The sequence below is a fragment of the Nomascus leucogenys genome, chromosome 23 (assembly GCF_006542625.1).
Source record: "Nomascus leucogenys isolate Asia chromosome 23, Asia_NLE_v1, whole genome shotgun sequence".
NCBI lineage: Eukaryota > Metazoa > Chordata > Mammalia > Primates > Hylobatidae > Nomascus > Nomascus leucogenys.
In genome coordinates this window covers 32,573,111-32,592,071 of record NC_044403.1, presented here as the reverse complement: position 1 = coordinate 32,592,071, position 18,961 = coordinate 32,573,111, and the positions used below count along the sequence as shown (strand labels likewise).

At 53.7% G+C, this 18,961-nt stretch overlaps 1 protein-coding gene across 6 annotated transcripts in view; it reads left to right on the top strand.

Annotated features, from left to right (window-relative positions):
• IQSEC3 (IQ motif and Sec7 domain ArfGEF 3) overlaps positions 1 to 18,961 on the top strand; it is a 110,191-nt gene that overhangs the window by 46,600 nt on the left and 44,630 nt on the right. For 5 of the 6 annotated variants that reach the window (XM_030804555.1, XM_030804556.1, XM_030804554.1 and 2 more), the window contains exon 3: positions 10,483 to 10,762. The exons of the other annotated variant lie outside the window; for it this stretch is intronic. In XM_030804555.1, the coding sequence (XP_030660415.1) occupies positions 10,483 to 10,762 (280 nt within the window). The remainder of the gene's footprint in view (positions 1 to 10,482; positions 10,763 to 18,961) is intronic. 6 annotated transcript variants of the gene reach the window in all.

The following is an 18,961-nucleotide window of genomic DNA, read 5'->3' as shown; positions in this document are numbered from 1 at the left end:
AAGCTGGGGATGCATGAGGGGCCCGGATTAGGGGAGAAAAGCCACAGTTACCAAGCGTCAAGTAGATGCCATAGGCTTTGTGTACATTATTTCACTCACTCTCACAGCAAAATCATGTAGCAGGTATCCCTACTTTACATATGAGCAAATGGGCCCAGAGAGGTTAAGGAACTAGCCCAGTGCCACACAGCTAGTGAGTGGTGGGGTTTTAACCACAGTCAGTCTGTCTGGTTCTAAATCTCATACTTATCCCACTCTGCTGCCTTCCAGTCCTTGTTACCCTCTGGTAAGCTCCTCTGGCATCATCTGTAACTCAGAGTGTCACCAATTACACCACACAGAAGAGACCAGCACATCTCGACTTAGAGAACTCTAGCACAAGACACCAAGAGCGACAAGAAATTGATAGAGCAAGCTAAAGGGTTGTCCTCTGTTCTGAAATTATATTCTTCCTACTTTTCATTTTTTTAATAATATTATAGGAAAAGTGAATGATACTTTTGCTTTTTATTTTCTTATTTAACAAAATAAAACGTGGGAAGTCCCAAAAGAGAAAAAGATAGTTGCTGCTTACATAGGGCTTGCCAACCGTTGTACATGTCCCTTCGGTCATGTACAAGCCCTTCGGTCTTGGGACACCTCTTTGCACAGGACCTTGAGGCACAGGAGTTTAAGTGACTTGCCCAAGGCCACACCGCAGGTAACTGGTACAGCGAGCATTCAAACCCTGGTGCTCTGGCTCTAAGTCTGCACTACAATTAGAGGCTGTGACTCTACCCCTAATTACAGGTTGGCTGACCCTGGCTGCAGCCTCATGTGCTCCCTCCTCTCAGGGACCCCAAAGGCACTCGCCCCGGGGATCTGGTCCCCAGTTGCCTCTCCTGTGGAGTACCCTCTCGCAGCATCACTGGGCATTTCTGTGAGCCATTCTTTTGTGGCTCCTAATGGTCACCCGTGGTCCCTTTGGAACCTATTGCTTACTCAGGCCACAAAGGGCCAGGGTGTGGGGGACTTAAAGAATAACTCCATTTTGTTTTCTAAAAGTCTTCCTTGCTGTAATATTGGGGTCCAAGACTGCGAGGCCCAGCCCAGCTGCAGTCAGACTCCTGCCATCTTTCCAGCCTTGCCAGCATGGAGCTGCAGGGCCAATCCCCTTGGAGGCACTTCCCTGACCCTTTGGGATCTGCAAGACCCTGACTGCCCCTGAGGCTCCCATGAGCCATGCTGGGCAATTCCAGCACCCATGTGAGGCAGCAGCGTTGGTTATGTAAAGACAAGGGGGGAGTTTGCCCATAGGGAAGAGCTAGGGAAGGACCGACACAAATTCAAGACAGGGATTCTTCTGAGGAGGGGAGAGGAATACACAGGGCATCAGAGGCTTCAAATGTGCTCTTTCTTGAGCTGGGTACATGTGGATATTTTTCTGTATGCTTCACCTCTGTGTTACCTGTATTTGCATATATAAAATACTTCATAATAAAAGAAAAAATAAGTAAGTAAAATCTGGAGTTCACTAGGCTGTACTGAAGCCACTGGGAGATGACTTTGGGTTGTGGCCAGGGCAGGATGAAGAGGCTGTGGTTCTGCAGCCTCATCCTCAGGCAGGGTGAGAATGTTGAGAGATGGGAGCTGTCTTCTCCTGGGGTAATCACAAGAGCAGACATGAAGGGTGAGAAAACCAAGGTGTTCAGCGAGCTGTGTCTGCCTGGGCCAGAGAGAGAGAGACGTGCCTGTGTGAAACTGTGTGTCATGTGTTGGGAAGCGGGCAGGGAGGGTGTTCTGAGAGCTTGACATTGCCACCAGAACCATGCCTGTTTATGACAATGTAAAGTGCTCAAAGATAGTAGGATTCTAGGGGCAGTAAGATGGCACTCGTCAGTATGGCCCAGCCTGGGAGGCTATGAGGGAGGCGGTGTCCTGAGGAGGCCTGAAGAAGCTTCCAGAAGAGGCCTTCCTGTGGGATGGACTGAGCAGGGGAGGGCTCCGCATTTGCCCGTGGGGACAGTCTGCAGGAGCCACCCGGTGGCCCACCTTGAGGGAGTGGCCTGGGTGTTCTGGCCTAGGTGAGGGGAGGGCTGAGCCTAGAGAAGTGGCTGCGATTCCTTTGACAGGAACACTCTAGAGACAAGCCAGCCCCCACCCACACCTTTTGGAACAGTTGTGAGACCAAAGCCTGGAGGCAACAAGGAGAGAAAGAACTTCTGGCCGGGCGTGGTGGCTCACGCCTATAATCCCAGCACTTTGGGAGACCGAGGCAGGCGGATCATGAGGTCAGGAGATCGAGACCATCCTGGCTAACACGGTGAAACCCCGTCTCTACTAAAAATACAAAAACTTAGCCGGGCGTGGTGGCGGGCGCCTGTAGTCCCAGCTACTCGGGAGGCTGAGGCAGGAGAATGGCGTGAACCCCGGGGGGCGGAGCCTGCAGTGAGCCGAGATCGCGCCACTGCACTCCAGCCTGGGCGACAGCGAGACTCCATCTCAAAAAAAAAAAAAAAAAAAAAAAAAAAGAACTTCTTCTCCTAGGGTCCCTGGGAGCCGGGCAGGAGAAGCACCTGTCACAGCCAGTGAGGTCAGGGCAGCCTCTGGAAGCGGAAGAGAGACGGGACAGCCACACCTGCCCTCCTGCAGGGGCTTCTGGCCTGGATGATGGCAATCGAGGGGCCGTGGCAGGGGAGGCTTATGCCATGTCACTAGGAGCTGAAGTTCATCTGGTGGCTTCACGTTAGCAGGAGCAGGGATGGAGCAGCGACGGAGCGGGTGTGGCCAGGGCCCAAGCAAATGGCAAGTGGGGAGGGAGGGAGCTGGGCCTCTCCTTCCTGCCTGATGCCAAAGCATCTTGTCCAAGCTGCCCTCTTACAATGAGGACACAGAGCCCAGAGAAGGAAAGTGATTTGCCCACGGTTACACTGCGCACGCCGCAGGCTGGGGTGGGATTTTGCCTCCTGACTCCTGGCCCAGTGCCCTCTCCACCACCTTGGGCAGGACCTTCCAGCTCGTGCTTTGAATCAGCACAAAGTGAATTGATTTCTTGTCTTGTCACTAACAGCGGCCTTCTGTTCACCTCCACCCCCCCATACCATCTGGGACCCCAAAAGACACCTGCTTTCTGTGCTCGGTACCTTTATTCCGCCCGCCTGAAATCACTGTATTGATTCAAAGAAAGGAGGAAAAAGAAGTGTTTTAGAAAGGGCTAAAAATCTTGAGGGGACGTGAGGCATGTTGTTAGCTTTTGTCTGAAAAATGCTTCATAGCTTTGTCCCAGAGGAGCTTTAAGAACGGCTGGCAGAGTCTGGGGTGATCTAGTGCGACTGGCCAGGCCCTCTGGAGGAGTCTTCATGCCCGAGGAGTCCGTCAGCCTTCAAAATGCTCCCAGTAAAGTCTCTAGTAATTACTGTGCCAGCCATTGCTGAGATAGGAGAACAGCCCTCAAGCTCCCACTCTGGGAATCCCCCCACTGCCAACAGCAGACTCCCTCAGGGGCTGAGCCTGCGGGTAGCTCCTCATGCCAGCCCCTCTGGTAGGAGAGTGCTGGGCCTTGGCCAGCACCTTCCTCCTTCCCCCTCCTCTCCTGGCTCTCACATAGCCCTTCAGTTGCTCCTGTCCCCTTAGCTCCTGGCAGGAGCTGTGTGAGCACAAATGCTGGGGGGCACTGCAGGTGTTCTCCCTTCTCACCTATTCCTGGGTGGAAAGTTGTTTTTCCCACCGTGGTGGATATGCTAACCTATGGGTTCATTTCATCTTCATTACTATCTTGGAAAGGAGGTATTTGCATCCCCATTTTGCTGATGAGAAAACTGTGGTCCAGAAAAGTTGGGTAAGGTACTCAAGGTCTCCTAGCAGGTGGTTGCAGAGCCTGGGGCCTCACTCCACTCAGGCTGTCTACCGTTTGCATGAGTATTCCGTCAGTGCCAAGGATGAAGATGACCAGACTCTGAAAAGCCCGAAATATTTTATCTGTGTGACCAGAGAGCTGCCTATATCCCTTGGCACTCTTCTCAGCATATGGAAAATACTCCATGATTTTCTCTCCATAATAGTGTGATGAGCCTGGGGCCTATGGACTCTGTAAAGCCCCTGACATGAAGGTAAAATTTGGCATGTGTGAAATCATGTGCAGTTTTCTAGGAAGAGAGCCCTGAGCCCTTAGCAAAGGTATATGGAACCCAGAAAAGTTCCGTAGGTCTGGGGGCAGAGAGACCAGGGTAATCCTGGCTACCAAGAGAGAGAAAGGAGAAAGAAAGGCTGAGGCTCCCAGGGGGATTCAGTTCTTGAGGAAGCAGACTCGTGTTCAGAATGTTGACTTTTTACCAAGTGATGCACTTGGGATCAATACCCATGGAAGGGAGGGGAGGCACACAGCATGGGGCAAAGTCTACTGCAAAAGCCCAACAGCAGCCCTGGCCAATCCCACGTGGCCCATCAACCTCAGCCCATGTTGGGTAAGAATGGTGAGCCTTTATATCCCCACTTCAATTGGTGCCTGTTGGATGTGGACAGCCCTTGGAAGAATGTGACTTTGGGCCAGGTAGTTCTCTGTAGCGGAGCCAATCTTTGATGGGGCTGATGGGGCTGACAGCTAAAGGCATTCTCCACAGTGCTCCCAGCAGCTGAGCGAGAAGTCCTCCCTTGAAGGAGGGTCTGGGTGGCACATCACCAAGCCCAGCCCAGCATTTCTGCCCTTGGAAAAGTAGTGGAGAATAAATAATATCTACCTATCCATCCATCCATCCATCCACCCATTTAACATTTATTACACACATCTTTTGAGCCAAACCGCCTATGATAAGTACCTGTGATAAAAAGGTGCACAAGGCACGGTCTGGTGGAGGAGAGAGACACATCAGTGAATAATTAAAGCACAGAGTGGTCACTGCTGAAATAGAGACAAGTGCCAAGATAGAGGAGGGTGGGACCGACTCCTCCTGGGGAAGTGAGTGATTCCTGAAAGAGGTGACGATGCAGAGAAAGGAGTGGATGGAGGGCATCTCCAGCAGAAGGAAGTCATAAAGCAGGATGGTGGCCTGAGAGGGTTTGGCATATCTGGCGAGAGTATCAGTGTGGACGGAGTGGACAGGTCACTTGGTGGGGATGAGGGCAGAAAGGGAGATTGGAGTAAGATTGTGAATGGACTTTATCCTGCCAGTATTGTGGAGTCACTGATGGGTTTGGGCAGAGGGTTGGCATTGCAGAAATCAGCTCTGAGGATGGACAGGCTGGGGTGGCCACTGGAACCCCAGGGCATCATCTGTGTGCCAGGACCAAGCATGCTCAGCAGGTGCCTAGCATCCCCCTAAGCATAAGCCAGCTTCCCACCTGAGTGACCCTCGGATGTGATGTTCTGTTCCAACACACAGGTCATTCTGCTCTTTGGCACATGTGATATTCCTCTGAGAATGAGTGATGGCCCTGTTTCTCTACTTTCTCAAAGATGTTCACTTCCCATACTCAAATCCTGCTCTCATCCATGGAATGACTCTTGATGCACTGGGCCCTGTGTGTATCAGCCTAATGTCATGTGACCACATCAAAGCTTTCTCAGGACCCCTTCATCTTGGTGCCACCCACATTCTACTTTTGGCTTCTCAAATGGGTGTCCCAACCCAGGGAGTAATCCTGTGACCAGCGTCACTCATATACCAGCAGTGACCTCACGTTTTCTCCCGGCTAGTGCACCTGCCACTCAAGGAATGTTTCTGCACCAGGATGAGGAGCCTAAGGGAGCGGAGAGCCCCAAGATCCCCCTCCAGTGTTCTGGGAAGGGCCTTATAAGAAGCTCTTCAGGTCCCAGAGAGAATCCCATCCACATACTTCCTGTCGAAGGGCCAGGCTGCCTGAAATCTGACCCACTAGGGATGGCAGCTGCAGACTGTGGAAGCTGGAGAGACACAGCCTGTGTCTTGGAAGGAGAGGAGAGGTTCTGGGAGCTAGAGCGATGGGCTTCCAGTTCCATAAGAGACTGGATTGAAGTAGATGGCCTTCAAGTTAAATAGATGGTCCTTCCAGCTATGACAGCCTAAGGTGAAGATTCCAACCTCTTCCTCAGACTTATTTGTAGATGGAGTGCAGAGGAAAACAGAGGCTGAGGACATGCTTTTGATGCTCAGCCACCAAAGAGAGGGTGTAAGGACTCAGGCCTCTGCTGTGCCCTGGCAAAGCGCCAAAGCTCAAATCCACGCTGACAAATGCCCACCAGGAATCCCCACATCATGGGTCCCACGTGTTGGTGACACCCAAGGCCAAGGCCCTTTCACTGTTTGCTGCTCCAGTGGCTGGAACAGGGTGGGAGGAGCCTCCGGAAAGCCTGTCCATCTGGAAGGCTGGGGAAGGCCATGGGGAATAGTGAAAAAACCCTACTTTTTCAGTTCCGTGAAGGTTGACAAGGGGGCCAAATGTTGAGGACAGCCCCCCCCCCACAGAATTCTTCATGTCATTTTTCTGGGGACTCCTTTGGGACTCCATGCCATACGATTCTAGCTCAGGAAACAGCCACCATCGCCGTCACCCTGTATTAAGGACTGCTGTGTTCCAGGCGCTGTCCTAGGTGCTGTGTACGCTTTATTTTTTTCCTGACAGCAACCTTGAAAAGTTGTTATTAGGATGTCCATTTTGCAGATGAGGAAATAGAGCCATAAAGAGGTTGAATAACTTGCCCAAGTCACATAGTAAGTAGCAGAGCCAGGATTCTAACCCAGGTCTCCCTGACACCAAAGCCATGTGTGTTCTTTGCCCTCCACAATGTAATCTTCAACATTGCCACACTGAGAACAGTCCAGGGGTTTTGTGACCACCTTCCACCACACGGTCCTCTAGGTAAGTCTATGGAAGGAAGGCAAGGATGGGGTTCCCTTTCCAACACTTTTCATCGTATACCTGAGAGGGCCCCAGTCTCTCAGGTCCCCAAGCATGGAGATGGACAAGGTGCTGCTAGGTCCACCAGCCAGAGAGCCTGGAACCTTGGGGCCAGTGGGCCTTGGTGGGCCGGCCTCTGCCCTGGGATTCAAGCTCCTAGAGTGTCCAAGTGGGAAGGGTCCCTAGAGAAGAGCAAGCTCCCTCCGTGGAACAGATGAGGAAACTAGCCCAGGAGGACGACATAAATTGCCCAAAGCCACAGAGCTAGTTAGAAGCATTGCGTGTGCATGAGTGTGTGTGTACCTGAGTGTACGTGAGAGAGAGATTGTGTGTGTGTGTGTGTGTGTGTGTGTGTGTGTGTGTGTGTGTGAGGGGTGGCCCGTGAACAAAGGCCCACAACAAGGCTATTTTTTAAAATTTGTTTTGTTTTAACACAAGTAGTTTATTTGGGACAATGTGACCCCAGGAAGGGGCTGTAGAGGAGTGGGGAAATGAAACACAGAAGAGAATGAAGCCATGGCAGGGTTCATTAATGATCAAGTTACTGCTTTGAACCACTGGGGCTCGATCCCACTGGGGACTTAGGGAGCTGGTATAGGGTGTGCCTCAGAGTTGTCCCATGCAAGGGACAGGGAAGCTGGGGTATTTATGCAACAACCCCGTTGTCATTGGCTGAGTGCTGCCATCAAGGGACATCGGCACCCAGCACCTCTTGCCAAGCACATTCCAGCAATCAAAGAAAGCAAAGGGCTGGTATTAAAGGTCTCTGGACCCTTGAGTAGCCACCAGTTCCCTAAAGAGTCTTGAAAACCTTTTAGGGTAGAGAGATCCTGGGTATCAGTGCCAAGGACAATCTGGAGGAAAGATGAGTAAAACTGTACGCTGCCCTGCAGGCCCCGGACACAGGCTGTGCTGTGGTGGGAAGGGGCTATTTCCACGTGCTCCAGGGGAAGAGATGTCAGGTAATATAGCAAGAGGGGTTGAAGTGGGAGCTTAAAAAGAACTTCCCAGTGACACTAGTGAAAAACATCATCAAAGATGTCTAGAGGCTGGCACGCTGGCTCATGCCTGCAATCCCAGCACTTTGGGAGGGTGAGAAGGGACAATCATGTGAGCCCAGGAGTTCAAGACCAGACTGGGCAACATAGTGGGACCCTGTCTCTACAAAAAATTTAAAAATTAGCCCGGTGTGGTGGTGCGTACCCACCTGTAGCCCGGTGTGGTGGTGCGTACCCACCTGTAGCCCGGTGTGGTGGTGCGTACCCACCTGTAGCCCGGTGTGGTGGTGCGTACCCACCTGTAGCCCGGTGTGGTGGTGCGTACCCACCTGTAGCCCGGTGTGGTGGTGCGTACCTGGAGTCCCAGCTACTCAGTAGGCTGAGGTGGGAGGATCGCTTGAGCCCAGGAGGTTGAGGCTGCAGTGAGCTGTGATTGAGCCACTGCACTCCAGCCTGGGTGAGTGAGACCCTGGCTCAAAAATAAATAAATAATACTTTTTAAAAAGATATCTGGAGCTACAGTGAGCCATGCAGCTTGATTGGTGGCTACAGAAGAAATGGTGGACATAGAAACAGGCAGCAGCAATGAAGATTTTCCATGACCGGGGCCAGCCAGTGAGCACTCCTTTATCTGCCAGAGGTGCAGGGGAGTGCTGGGAGGACAGATGGAGATTTAGAGAAGGGAGATTCTCAACCCCACCCTTGGCTGGGAGGAAGCACCAGGAGGAACACCTCTCTGCACCCTAAGGTCCAGTGGAAGCCGCAGGAAGAGGTCCCTCCTCTGGTGTGATTTGGCCCATCTTTCATGGTGGCAAAGCCTTGGAAGACGTAAGTCCTTAGGTTGCAGCTCTCCTGCACCAGGGCCACCCCACCACCCCTGTTCCTCATTTGTAAAAATGGGGAGGTTGGGAGGCTGCATTAGATGACCTTGAGGTCTCTTGCAGTCCTGACTTTCTGTCACTGTCCACTGTAGAGGCCATCCCCGTGGCACCTGGGTTCTTCTCAATTCACCATCAACAACAAGTGTTGACTAAGCACTCAGCATTTGCCCAGCATGAAGGGCTGGGGGACATAATGAAATAACACATAGGCCCTGGCTTCCAGGAAGGGATAGCTGGGGAAATAAGAGTTTACTGGGCCGGGCACAGTGGCTCATGCCTGTTATCCCAGCACTTTGGGAGGCTGAGGCGGGTGGATCACCTGAGGTCAGGAGTTCGAGACCAGCCTAGCCAACATGGTGAAACCCTGTCTCTGCTAAAAATACAAAAAAATTGGCTGGCCGTGGTGGTGCATGCCTGTAATCCCAGCTACCTGGGAGGCTGAGTCAGGAGAATCGCTTGAATCCAGGAGGTGGAGGTTGCGGTGAGCCAAGATCTTACCATTGCACTCCAGCCTGGGCAATAAGAGCGAAACTCCATCTCAAAAAAAAAAAAAAAAGAGTTTATTTACTGAGCACATACTCTGTGCTAAGCACCTGACCTCTGCTGCCTCCTTTCTTCCTCACTGTAACCCCCTAAGGTAGGAACTAGGGCCTCCATTATACAGACAAGGGAACCAAGACTCAGAGGAAAAGCCAGTTGCCCAAAGCCACACAATGGTAGAGCTTGGATTTGAGCCCATGGTGTTAACCACGATGACCCTCCTCCTCTGGGAAATAGATAGTGACTCTCCAAGGACAGCTCCTAGTGTTCCAGGAGACAGAGCAGTGAAAGCTGCTGTCATCCAGGAAGGCCTCTTGGAGGAGGCGGCTTAGCACTGGGCCTCAAGGGAGGGGCAGAACTTGGAGGCTAGTGGGGAAGGAAGCAATCTGAGGAAACCAACTCTACAAAGCAGGCTGGACCGTGTCTGCTCCAGGCAGCAAAGTGTCTTCTTAGAGTAGGCAGGAGGGCTGTAGCCATGGCTCAGCCTGCTGTGGCTCCAGGAGAACAGAGGACGGTCAGGGAGGAGCAGGTGTTTTCTAAACCCAGCAGGGCAGGAAGCCGCCTCTTCCTCCACACCTGGAATCCACCCCCCGGAAAGGCTTATGCCCAAGCCAGGCCAGGCAGCTTCCCTCCTCCAGACTCATTTGGTCAGTCTAAAGATGAGCTGGCGTAGTGTGGATCAGCTTCCCCAGCCACCTGAGCCTGTGCCCAAGGAGCCAGGCCACCGATAATTACAATAGGTAACACGTGTAGCAGTCACCATGAGCCAGGCACAGCCTAAAGAGTCGTAAGTAACTTCAGCCTGCCAGTATCCCTATGAGGTAGGTACTGTTACTGTGCCCATTTTATAGGTGGAGAAACAGAGGTGCAATGAGGCGGAGTGACCTGCTCAGGGTCACACAGCTCCTAAGAGGCAGAGCCCAGATGCACTGCTCTGCTGTACCGCTTCTAAGCAGAGGTTCCTGAGCCCTGGCCATAGCTGCCCCTTCCCTCTGTCTGAGCTGCCTCCCCAGGTGCGGGTTCTTCTCCGTGCCCGGGCTCGTCCCTGCCATGGTAGCCCCTCCCTAGAGGAGACTGTGAAAGACACCCCCTCCAGTCCTTGCCACAGGAAAGGCCAGGCCACAGTGCCGAGCTTCTCTCCCCCATCCCCACATCCACACGCACCCTGTCGCCCTCTCCCCCAACCGAGCACCGTTGCCTTCTGTTCACAGTGATGGCTCCTGCGCCCAGGCCGGTGGGGGCATGGAGGACTCCGTGGTGGCAGCGGCGGCGGTGGCAGCCGGCAGACCCAGTGCCCATGCCCCGAAGGCTCAAGCCCAGGAGCTGCAGGAGGAGGAGGAGTGGCCGGGGGCAGGGGCTGCCTCCCCAAGGGCTGGCCCCCAGCACATGGCCTCCCCCGGCCGGCAGCAGCCTGCCCTGGCGACGGCGCTGTGCTCCCACACCCCTGCCGCCTCCGATTACGAACTCTCCCTTGACCTAAAGAATAAACAGGTACCCAGGGCCTCCTAGGGGGGGCGGGGAGGGTGGTGAAGGGGCCCTGCCTTTGGGGGCTGTTGAGGGTACCAGGGATATCCCCGCTGGGCCCCCTCTGCTACTGGCACACCTCTTTTGCCACAGTTCTCCTGCAGTGAGTGACCTAGTTTGCCCTTCCCTGGACCAGCCACAGGCCTCTGCCTTCTACCATGGCAGGGCTCATACCCTCGCAATGCCAGGCCCTTGGGCAGCACGTCCAGGGGCTCTGCTCCTTGCACAGTGCTCAGCAAGCCTCCACTGCCCCACAGACCACTAGGCAAGGAGCCCATTGTTCTCTGGGGAAGTCCCCACCTCCACCTGCTGCTCAGAGGCTACAGTCCAGCTTCCACACCCACCAAGGGAGCCGATGCTAGGCGCCCACAGGCACAAACGAGGCACAAAGACAATGGTCTCCTCGAAGCAGACAGGATTCCCAAGATCAATCCAGACTGGGGGAGTCCAAAGCTCCTCTATTGGAGAACAGATTCCATGGGGGGGCCTGGGCCTCCATCTTCCATTCAGGAGGAGAAAGTGGCCAATTGTGGGGCCCCCACTGAACCCGCAAAAAAGATAATGCCTCAGTTTGTCTTGGCGGACAAGAGTCTTGATGGAAGGGGTGTGTGTGTGTGTGTGTGTGTGTGTGTGTGTGTGTGTGTGTGTGTGCTTAGAGAAAGGCATGATGATGTGATACTGCTAAGAGCTTTGAACTTGGAGATGTAGACATGGGATCTAATCCTTGCTTTTCCTCCTATGAACTCAGTGACTTTGGGAGTTGCCAGTAAAGCCCTCTGGGTATTGGTTTCCTCATCTGCAAAAATGGGAATTAACTTTGAATCACTTCCAAGGTCCCTTCTGCCCCCAAATGTGTAGGTTCTAAAGAACAATTCTTCAACCCAATAGGCAAGGTGTCTTCAGAAAGGAAGCTGGTGGGAAGGCCACTAAGACTGAGTCAAGCCAAACTAACCTCCTTCCTCTCTTGGCATTGATGCCAAGCTCATATCCTGGCTCAGGCCAGCTGCAGGCAGCACTTCAGTAAAGTGTTTGACCAAATCCCCCAAGATATCTATGTGCACATGCTAGGAGTGTGTGGATTACTAACAATATAGTAGGGAGGGTTGTTCTCAAACCAAATTATCCAAAAAATGTTCATCAAAAAAAATCCCACGGAGTTGAGTGGACGTGCTGTCCAGATCGACCATTAGCTAAGGCACCAAATTGTGGCATACAAGTTACACTCACCTGGCTTTCTGATGACATAAAGCTGAAAGAGAACAGCTGATACCTTGGTGATAGCATCCCAGACTTTGTAAAAATCCTCATCAGGGGCCAGGTGTGGTGGATCACGCCTATAATCCCAGCACTTTGGGAGGCTGAGGTGGGTGGATCATGAGGTCAGGAGTTTGAAACCAGCCTGAACAACATGGTGAAACCCTGTCTCTACTAAAAATACAAATTTAGCTGGGCGTGGTGGTGCATGCCTGTAATCCCAGCTACTCAGGAGGATGAGGCAGAATTCCTTGAATCCGGGAGGCGGAGGTTGCAGTGAGCCGAGATTGCACCACAGCACTCCAGCCTCGGCGACAGAGCGAGACTCTGTCTCAAAAAAAACAAAACAAAAAATACCTCATCAGGACAGATGGATGGTTTTAATGAAAAAAAAAAAAAAAAAGTCAGATGAAATGTGAAAAAATCTAAAATTCTGCTCCTAGCTTCAAAGAGCCCACAGCACTAGCATAAGACGTTCAGGCTCCAGCCTGAGAGACAGGCCTTAGGGTTTCAGGTGACTAAACTCAAGGCGAATCAGGAGCAGGGGAAGCAGCTGCCAGCAGGGAGGGCAGGTTTCACACCCTTCACGGGAGGCCCACACTGCCCCGCAGAAGGGAGTGCTGCACCTGCAGCCCCTCCCTGCTGATGGTCAGGGACCCTCAAGATCCACGCTTGGTTCTGGAGGCTGCATTTAAGGGAGGAAACAAGAACCCGGAGGTCCCTAATGAGCAGGAGGATGGGCTGGGGTTATATGGAGAGACTGTAGACAGGAAAACAAGTTTTAGATATAGAAGGGCTGCATGTGAAAATGATTTGATGTATTTTCTATCATTCCAGCCAAAAACAGCAGTACCAGTATATGAAAGCTATAGGAGGGGAAGATTTTAACTTAATTAACAAATAAACTGTTAAAAATATGGAATGTCCTGCTTGTGAGGTAGGGAGTTCTCTGTCTCTGGGAGTGCCCAGGCAGGGCTGGGTAACCATCCATCTGCGACATATAGTGTGGTCTGGGGGCCACTTGGCCAGATGAGGGGTCCTCTGCTTCTTGAGGTCAGAGACCATCTCTTATCCATTTTGGTACCTTCCCCGGCATCCAGCAGAGTGTGCTGGACATAGTAAGAGCTCACTGGGTGAGTTTTTTTTTTTTTTTTTTTTTTGAGACAGAGTTTTGCTCTTGTTGCCCAGGCTGGAGTGCAATGGTGCAATCTCAGCTCACTGCAATCTCCACCTCCTGTGTTCAAGTGATTCTCCTGCCTCAGCCTCCCAGGTAGCTGGGATTACAGGCGTGCACCACCACGCCCAGCTGATTTTGTAATTTTAGTAGAGACAGGGTTTCTCTGTGTGGGCCAAGCTATTCTTGAACTCCTGACCTCAGGTGTTCCACCCGCCACAGTCTCCCAAAGTGCTGGGATTACAGGCGTGAGCCACTGCTCTTAGCCTGGGTGAGTATTTTTTAAAAATAACAATGCTGTGCAAAGCAACAAAGGAATGGGGTACCAAGAAACAAACAAACAAAAAATGCTCCTACCTGCCCCCGAAGGAGATGACATTTCCACTTACAGAGTATCCGGTCAGTAACACCAGATAAAACGTGTGTATTGGCTTGGGCAGGTGAGGTAGTTTGGTTTTGACTGACTGGGTGCGATATTGGGGGTGGTGCGGGATTCTAGTCGGTACCGTGGGCTTTTTCTATGGGGCACAATTCTAAGAGATGGCTTTTGCATGTTGGCCAGATTGAGTCAGGTGAGGTGAGGAGTGGCAGTGGGTGCAACAGGGCCCTCTGCTGAATGAGTCCAGCCTAGGAGAATAGCTTGGTTCCCCTGACCTGTGTATCCCTTTAGACCAAGTGTAGGCTGGGGGTTGGGGGAAGGGAGCAAGTAAGGCTTGAGGAGGCTACAGCAAGGTTCTTGGAAACATGGCACACATTTATAGGAGACTGAACTCAACTCCTCTCTCTTCTGCCATGAGCTGTATGGCCTTGGGCAAGTTGCTTGACTTCTCTGGCCTCAGCTGCCTCCTGTGTCTGGGACTTTACAGGCTCTTCCCTTGGCCTCAATCTCTGAAGTTTCCGCTCCCCCTCCACACCCCTGCACTTGGCCTTCTCTTGCTTTAGGTACCTCTTCCTCCTCTCAGGCAGCTTTGCCTGCCTCCCAAGCCTGCACTGGGTGCCCCCTCTCAGTGATCCCACAGTACCCAGGTGTCCCCTGCTACAGCCCTTCAGCCCTGTGTCAGCATTTCCTGTTTGCTTGACCCCCTCCTTGAAGGCAGGTGCATGACCTGTTCCTCATTATATTCTCAGTGCTTAATGCAGTGCCTGGCAAAGAAGCTGCTGGAAGGATAAGAAAGGGGAAATGATCACTTAGTGACATAAAGGGGGATGGGATGGGTATACAGCCTGGCGCCAGGAACTGACTCTGCCTTAGGTCTCTTTGAGATCTAACACTTGGTATTCCAACCCAGTGATTCCACCAGCCACACTGAATCCTGTGTTCCATGGCCTGGGAGGGGTGTTGGACAATCTTAGCTCCCCAGCCCACCACCCGCCAAGCCTCCCCTGTCAGCCAGTGCAGATCCCCAGGACTGTTTTCCTTGGCTCTTCTCCTTCCTTTGCTTCTGCTCTAGCCCCAAGCCCCATTGATGCTGCCTCTTAACAGTTCCCGAATCCCACCCTCTCTTGCCTTCCCCACTGCCCCTGCCCCAGGAGGCCAGGCCATCCTTCCTCTTGCCTGCACCCCTGGGAGACCTCCTGTGCTTCCCCTTCTTTGAGCTCTGTCCCTTCCAACCTCACCTCCACATTGCAGCTGAGTCATCTTCCTAAAGTGCACTTCTGACCGCGCTGATCCTCGGGAAAGCCTCTGATGGCTCCTCACGGTGTGCAGGACAGAGGCCTCTCCAGGCTGCCTGCCACAGTCCCAACGCCACGGGGGTCCCTGCCACAGTCCCAGCCCCACGGGGGTTCCTGCCACAGTCCCAGCCCCACGGGGATTCCAGCCACAGTCCCAGCCCCACGGGGGTTCCTGCCAGAGTCCCGGTGCCATGGGGGTTCCAGCCGATCCTGTTTGTTGTCCCGAATCTCAAGCCGTCCTCACCTCTGGGCTTTCATGTGGCTTTGTTTCCTCTCCTGGGGATACTCCTCGCCTGTCCCTGACCCCGTCTGCTGCACCTGGGAGACTTCTGCTCATACTTCAGGTCGCAGCCAAGGCACGTGCTTTTACCCACTGCCTGTTGCCTCCTCTGTGCTGTCTGGGAGTGGGAGCTGTTCCGCTCCACAGCATGGACCATGCTGTTCTCAGGGCTGTGTGGAGTTGAGCAGGTGGTGCTCAGGACACCTCCAGGGTGCTGCAGAGCCCACGTGAAGAGCCAGCGCCCCTGGAGCTGTGCCCTGGGAACTGTCCTGTCCTTGCCCATCTTTGCTGCCCTGCACCTTGCACAGTCTTGGGCACCTAGGACATGCTGAGCTGAGCAGGGAAGGAACATAGGAAGGAACGCACAAGTGAATGAGCGAACGAGGCCTGCCCTCCAGCTTCCTGTTCTCCCGGCTGGCCCCTTCCCCAGCACTTGTCACAAGTCACACAGCAAGACGGTCCTCCTGCCAGCTCTTCTCCCCTTCTCCCTCTGCCTTCGACCCTCTCACCCCACCCCAGCAGTCCTGGGGGATACAACCTAGGGCGGGCCAAGGAGTGAGCATGCAGGTCCCTTTGGGGAGCCCTTTGGGAAACAGAGGGCCTAGGCGTGATTTTGAAATTCCTCCAAGCCCTCTGGCGAGTTTGTATCCTGTTGCAGAGTGACTGGAGCCCTTCTTAGCCATCCGAATTGCAGAGCCCTCTGGGCTGTCCAGGAACTGCGGTCAGTAGGATCTGGGCCCTGCTCCCCGAGCCAGGTCCTGGACAGAAGCCGTGTTCTGCTGGAGAGCAGCCCGTCCCCACAGATCCCCACACCCCAAGCCTCAGGGTCCAGCCTCACTATGGGGCACCTCTTCAGGAAGATGTGGCGGCTGTTTCTAAGTCACTTTCCCTCTTTGCACCGTGGTTTCCTCATGTGTGAACCAAGGATTGTACCGGATGGCCTCGTGGCCCCTTCACACGCTGAAGGTGAGATTTCTACCATGGGCACAGAGGGCACGGGGCACCAGCCTACAGAGGACAGTGGTGAGGACAGGGCACTCCAGGGGTTGTCCCTCTCCCCGGTTCATTCAGTTCAGGGAACAGCACTGCAAGCTGCTCTGTCCCAGGCCCTGTGCTAGGCCTGGAGACACTATGACGCAAAAGATACAGGCCTCGTCATCAGGGTGCCCACAGCCCAGTGGCGGGCAGACACAGGGCCAGCACCAGTGTTACCACCTGAGCACTAGCTCTGTGTCAGGCCCAGGCTAACAGTTGCCGTGTGCTATCTCCCCGGATCTGCATAATGTCCCCGTGAGATCGGCACCGTTACCGTCCCATTTCTGGAATGGGAAGATTAAGGCTGAATGATGTTAAGTAATTTGCCCAAGGACACAGCCCTAGAAAGTAATGCAGCCGAGACATGGACTCCGCAGCCCATGGTTTTGACCCAGTACCTTCCAGCATCTCTTGGCATTACAGTGAAGAACAGGCCCCGTGGAAGTGGCACACGGGGTCTGTGGAGCATGAGGAGGGCAGGCAGCCCAACCTGGGTTGAGAGCTAGCTCCTGGGGCAGCTCCACTGGAGGGTCTCGTGACCTCACTATTAGCTGAGCCATAGCGTGTCCCCCATGCATACCTGGCTGCCCACTCCCAGGCAGGCCTCAACGCCCCGCGTGTCAAGCACTTGCTGTATTCCAGACAGCAGGCTGGGAGGAAGGCACAGAGCAGGCATCCTGCCCAGCACAGACCCAAGCCTCCCGTGGGCCTCTCTGAACACCCCCAAAGCGCCAGCCTCCCCAGTCTCTCTGCTCCTCAGCCCCACACCCGGGCTCGCCGGGCCAAGTTCTGGAGGCTCACAACATGCTGTGCTTTCATGGTCTCAACCGGGAAGTCTTGGATGGGAGCAAACCGCTGGAAGCCCCCCACACCTGGCCCGCGCTCCTCAGCACTGTGCCCCCCAGCTAGCGGCTCTTCCTCCCCACGCTCTGGCCTGGCGGCCATCTTTCAGCGGCCTCTTCAGGCTCAGCTGCCACAGCAACCTGAAAAAAGGGAGCATGTTCTAATTAACACTGAGAGGCTCATTAGAGAGACGGAGCCCCTGCACCCCTGCCGCTGCTGCTTCTGGCAGAAGCTGAGAAATTGCTGTCTTGGGAGGAGGCGAGGCCATCATTCCTCCTGGTTCCTGGGGTTTAGAGGGAAGTGAGCAGAGCTGCTCCCTGGCCTGCAGGCCCAGAGACCCCTCCCTCCCTGGGGCTGCCTCCCCTCCCGCACCTCTCTCTGCTCTCTGACCTGGCCCTGGTTCAGAACGGGATTGGGGTAGATGGGAGGGCCTTGCTGTCGTGGATGGAGCTGACCTGGGCCATTACTGAGTCCCCAGGTCCTGCCAGGATGCTGGGGTGGGAGGAAGGATGGAGTGCTGGGTTCCAAGCCCAGGCCTGGACGAGAGTCTGGAATTTGATTTCCCTGGGGTCACAAGAGAGAATTCAGTTTAGTTCATGTCTGCAAACATTTATTCAGCCTCAGCCACAGGTCTGGCACAGCACTGGGCACAACAGATGCAGAGACAGATGTCTTGCCTGTGATGGACAGTCTGTGGTGAGAGCTCTCAGCAAGGGGTGGCACTGAGCATTGAGGGTGGGGAGGAAGGTGTAGGGGACACTGCAGGTTGGGGGCATGGCAGGCCCAAGTCTGGCATCAGTGGGAGTTGCTTGGTAAATGGGTTAGGACACATGATGGTGAGCCCAGAACTGAATTCCAGTGTTATTCAGGGAGCAGTTGCTCAATGCCAGTTAAGGTGCTGGGTGCTGGACAGGATGACTAAGACATATTTGATGCCGTGAATAACTTATGCTCTGTTGGAGCCTGGGGGAGGGAAAGGGAGGGCAGGATGGGTTGGAGAAATGCCACAAAGATTAGTGGAGGAGACTGAGTGCCAAAGAGAAATTGGGGCCCAAGGCAGGGAGACCCCATCTGTTCAGGGCATTGAGAGGGCTGCATGGAGGAGGCACATTGGAGATAGGTCTTGAAGAAGAGGACATTTCTACCTGGAGGAAAGGGGAGGCTGGGAGTTGAGGGTGGGGAGAGCATTGCAGGCTGGGAGAGAACACAAATGAGTCCCAAGCAGGGAGCCTCGTGGGGGCGGTCAGGGGAGACCAGGCAGGAGCTGCTGAGCAGTGTGGACTTTGTGGCCCAGCCAGATTGTTAGGGTTGGAAAATCAGGAAGAAGCATTTTTATCTGTTTGGGACAATGGTTCTCAAACCAAGAAAAGCCTGTGTTGACACCTGCTGTCTGAGAGCTTGGATCTGGTTCTGCAGTGTAAGGTGATGGTGGGAGTTAGAAGGCCACAGAGACAGTAAGGGTGCTGCTGGCGTGGCATGGTCCAAGTGGGAAGACGAAGAGCCCTACGTGGTGACATTCTGGAAGGATATCATGGATGATTGCAAAAGGCATAGGGGCGGGGGGCCCCAGGAGCTACAGGAGGCTGACAGACACAGTGGACAGGGCAAACGAAAACTCCAGGACAAGGCAAGTTTCCCAGGCTGGGTGCTTGTCAGGCCAATAAGGAAGTCAACAAGAGCTGGTTTGGGTGAGGTTGGGAAAACAGTGGCGTAGCCTAGATGGACAGAGGATCCACAGGCTGTTGGAAATGTGGGTCTAGGATCAAGGCTAGGAATGGAGACTTGAGAGTCATTCCCATCATTATCACGTCACCATTAAGCACCTACCACTTATTAAGCCCCTGCTGTGTGCTGGGTGCTCCATGAAATAATTTAATCCTCACAAGAAGATACAGGGCCAGCAGGA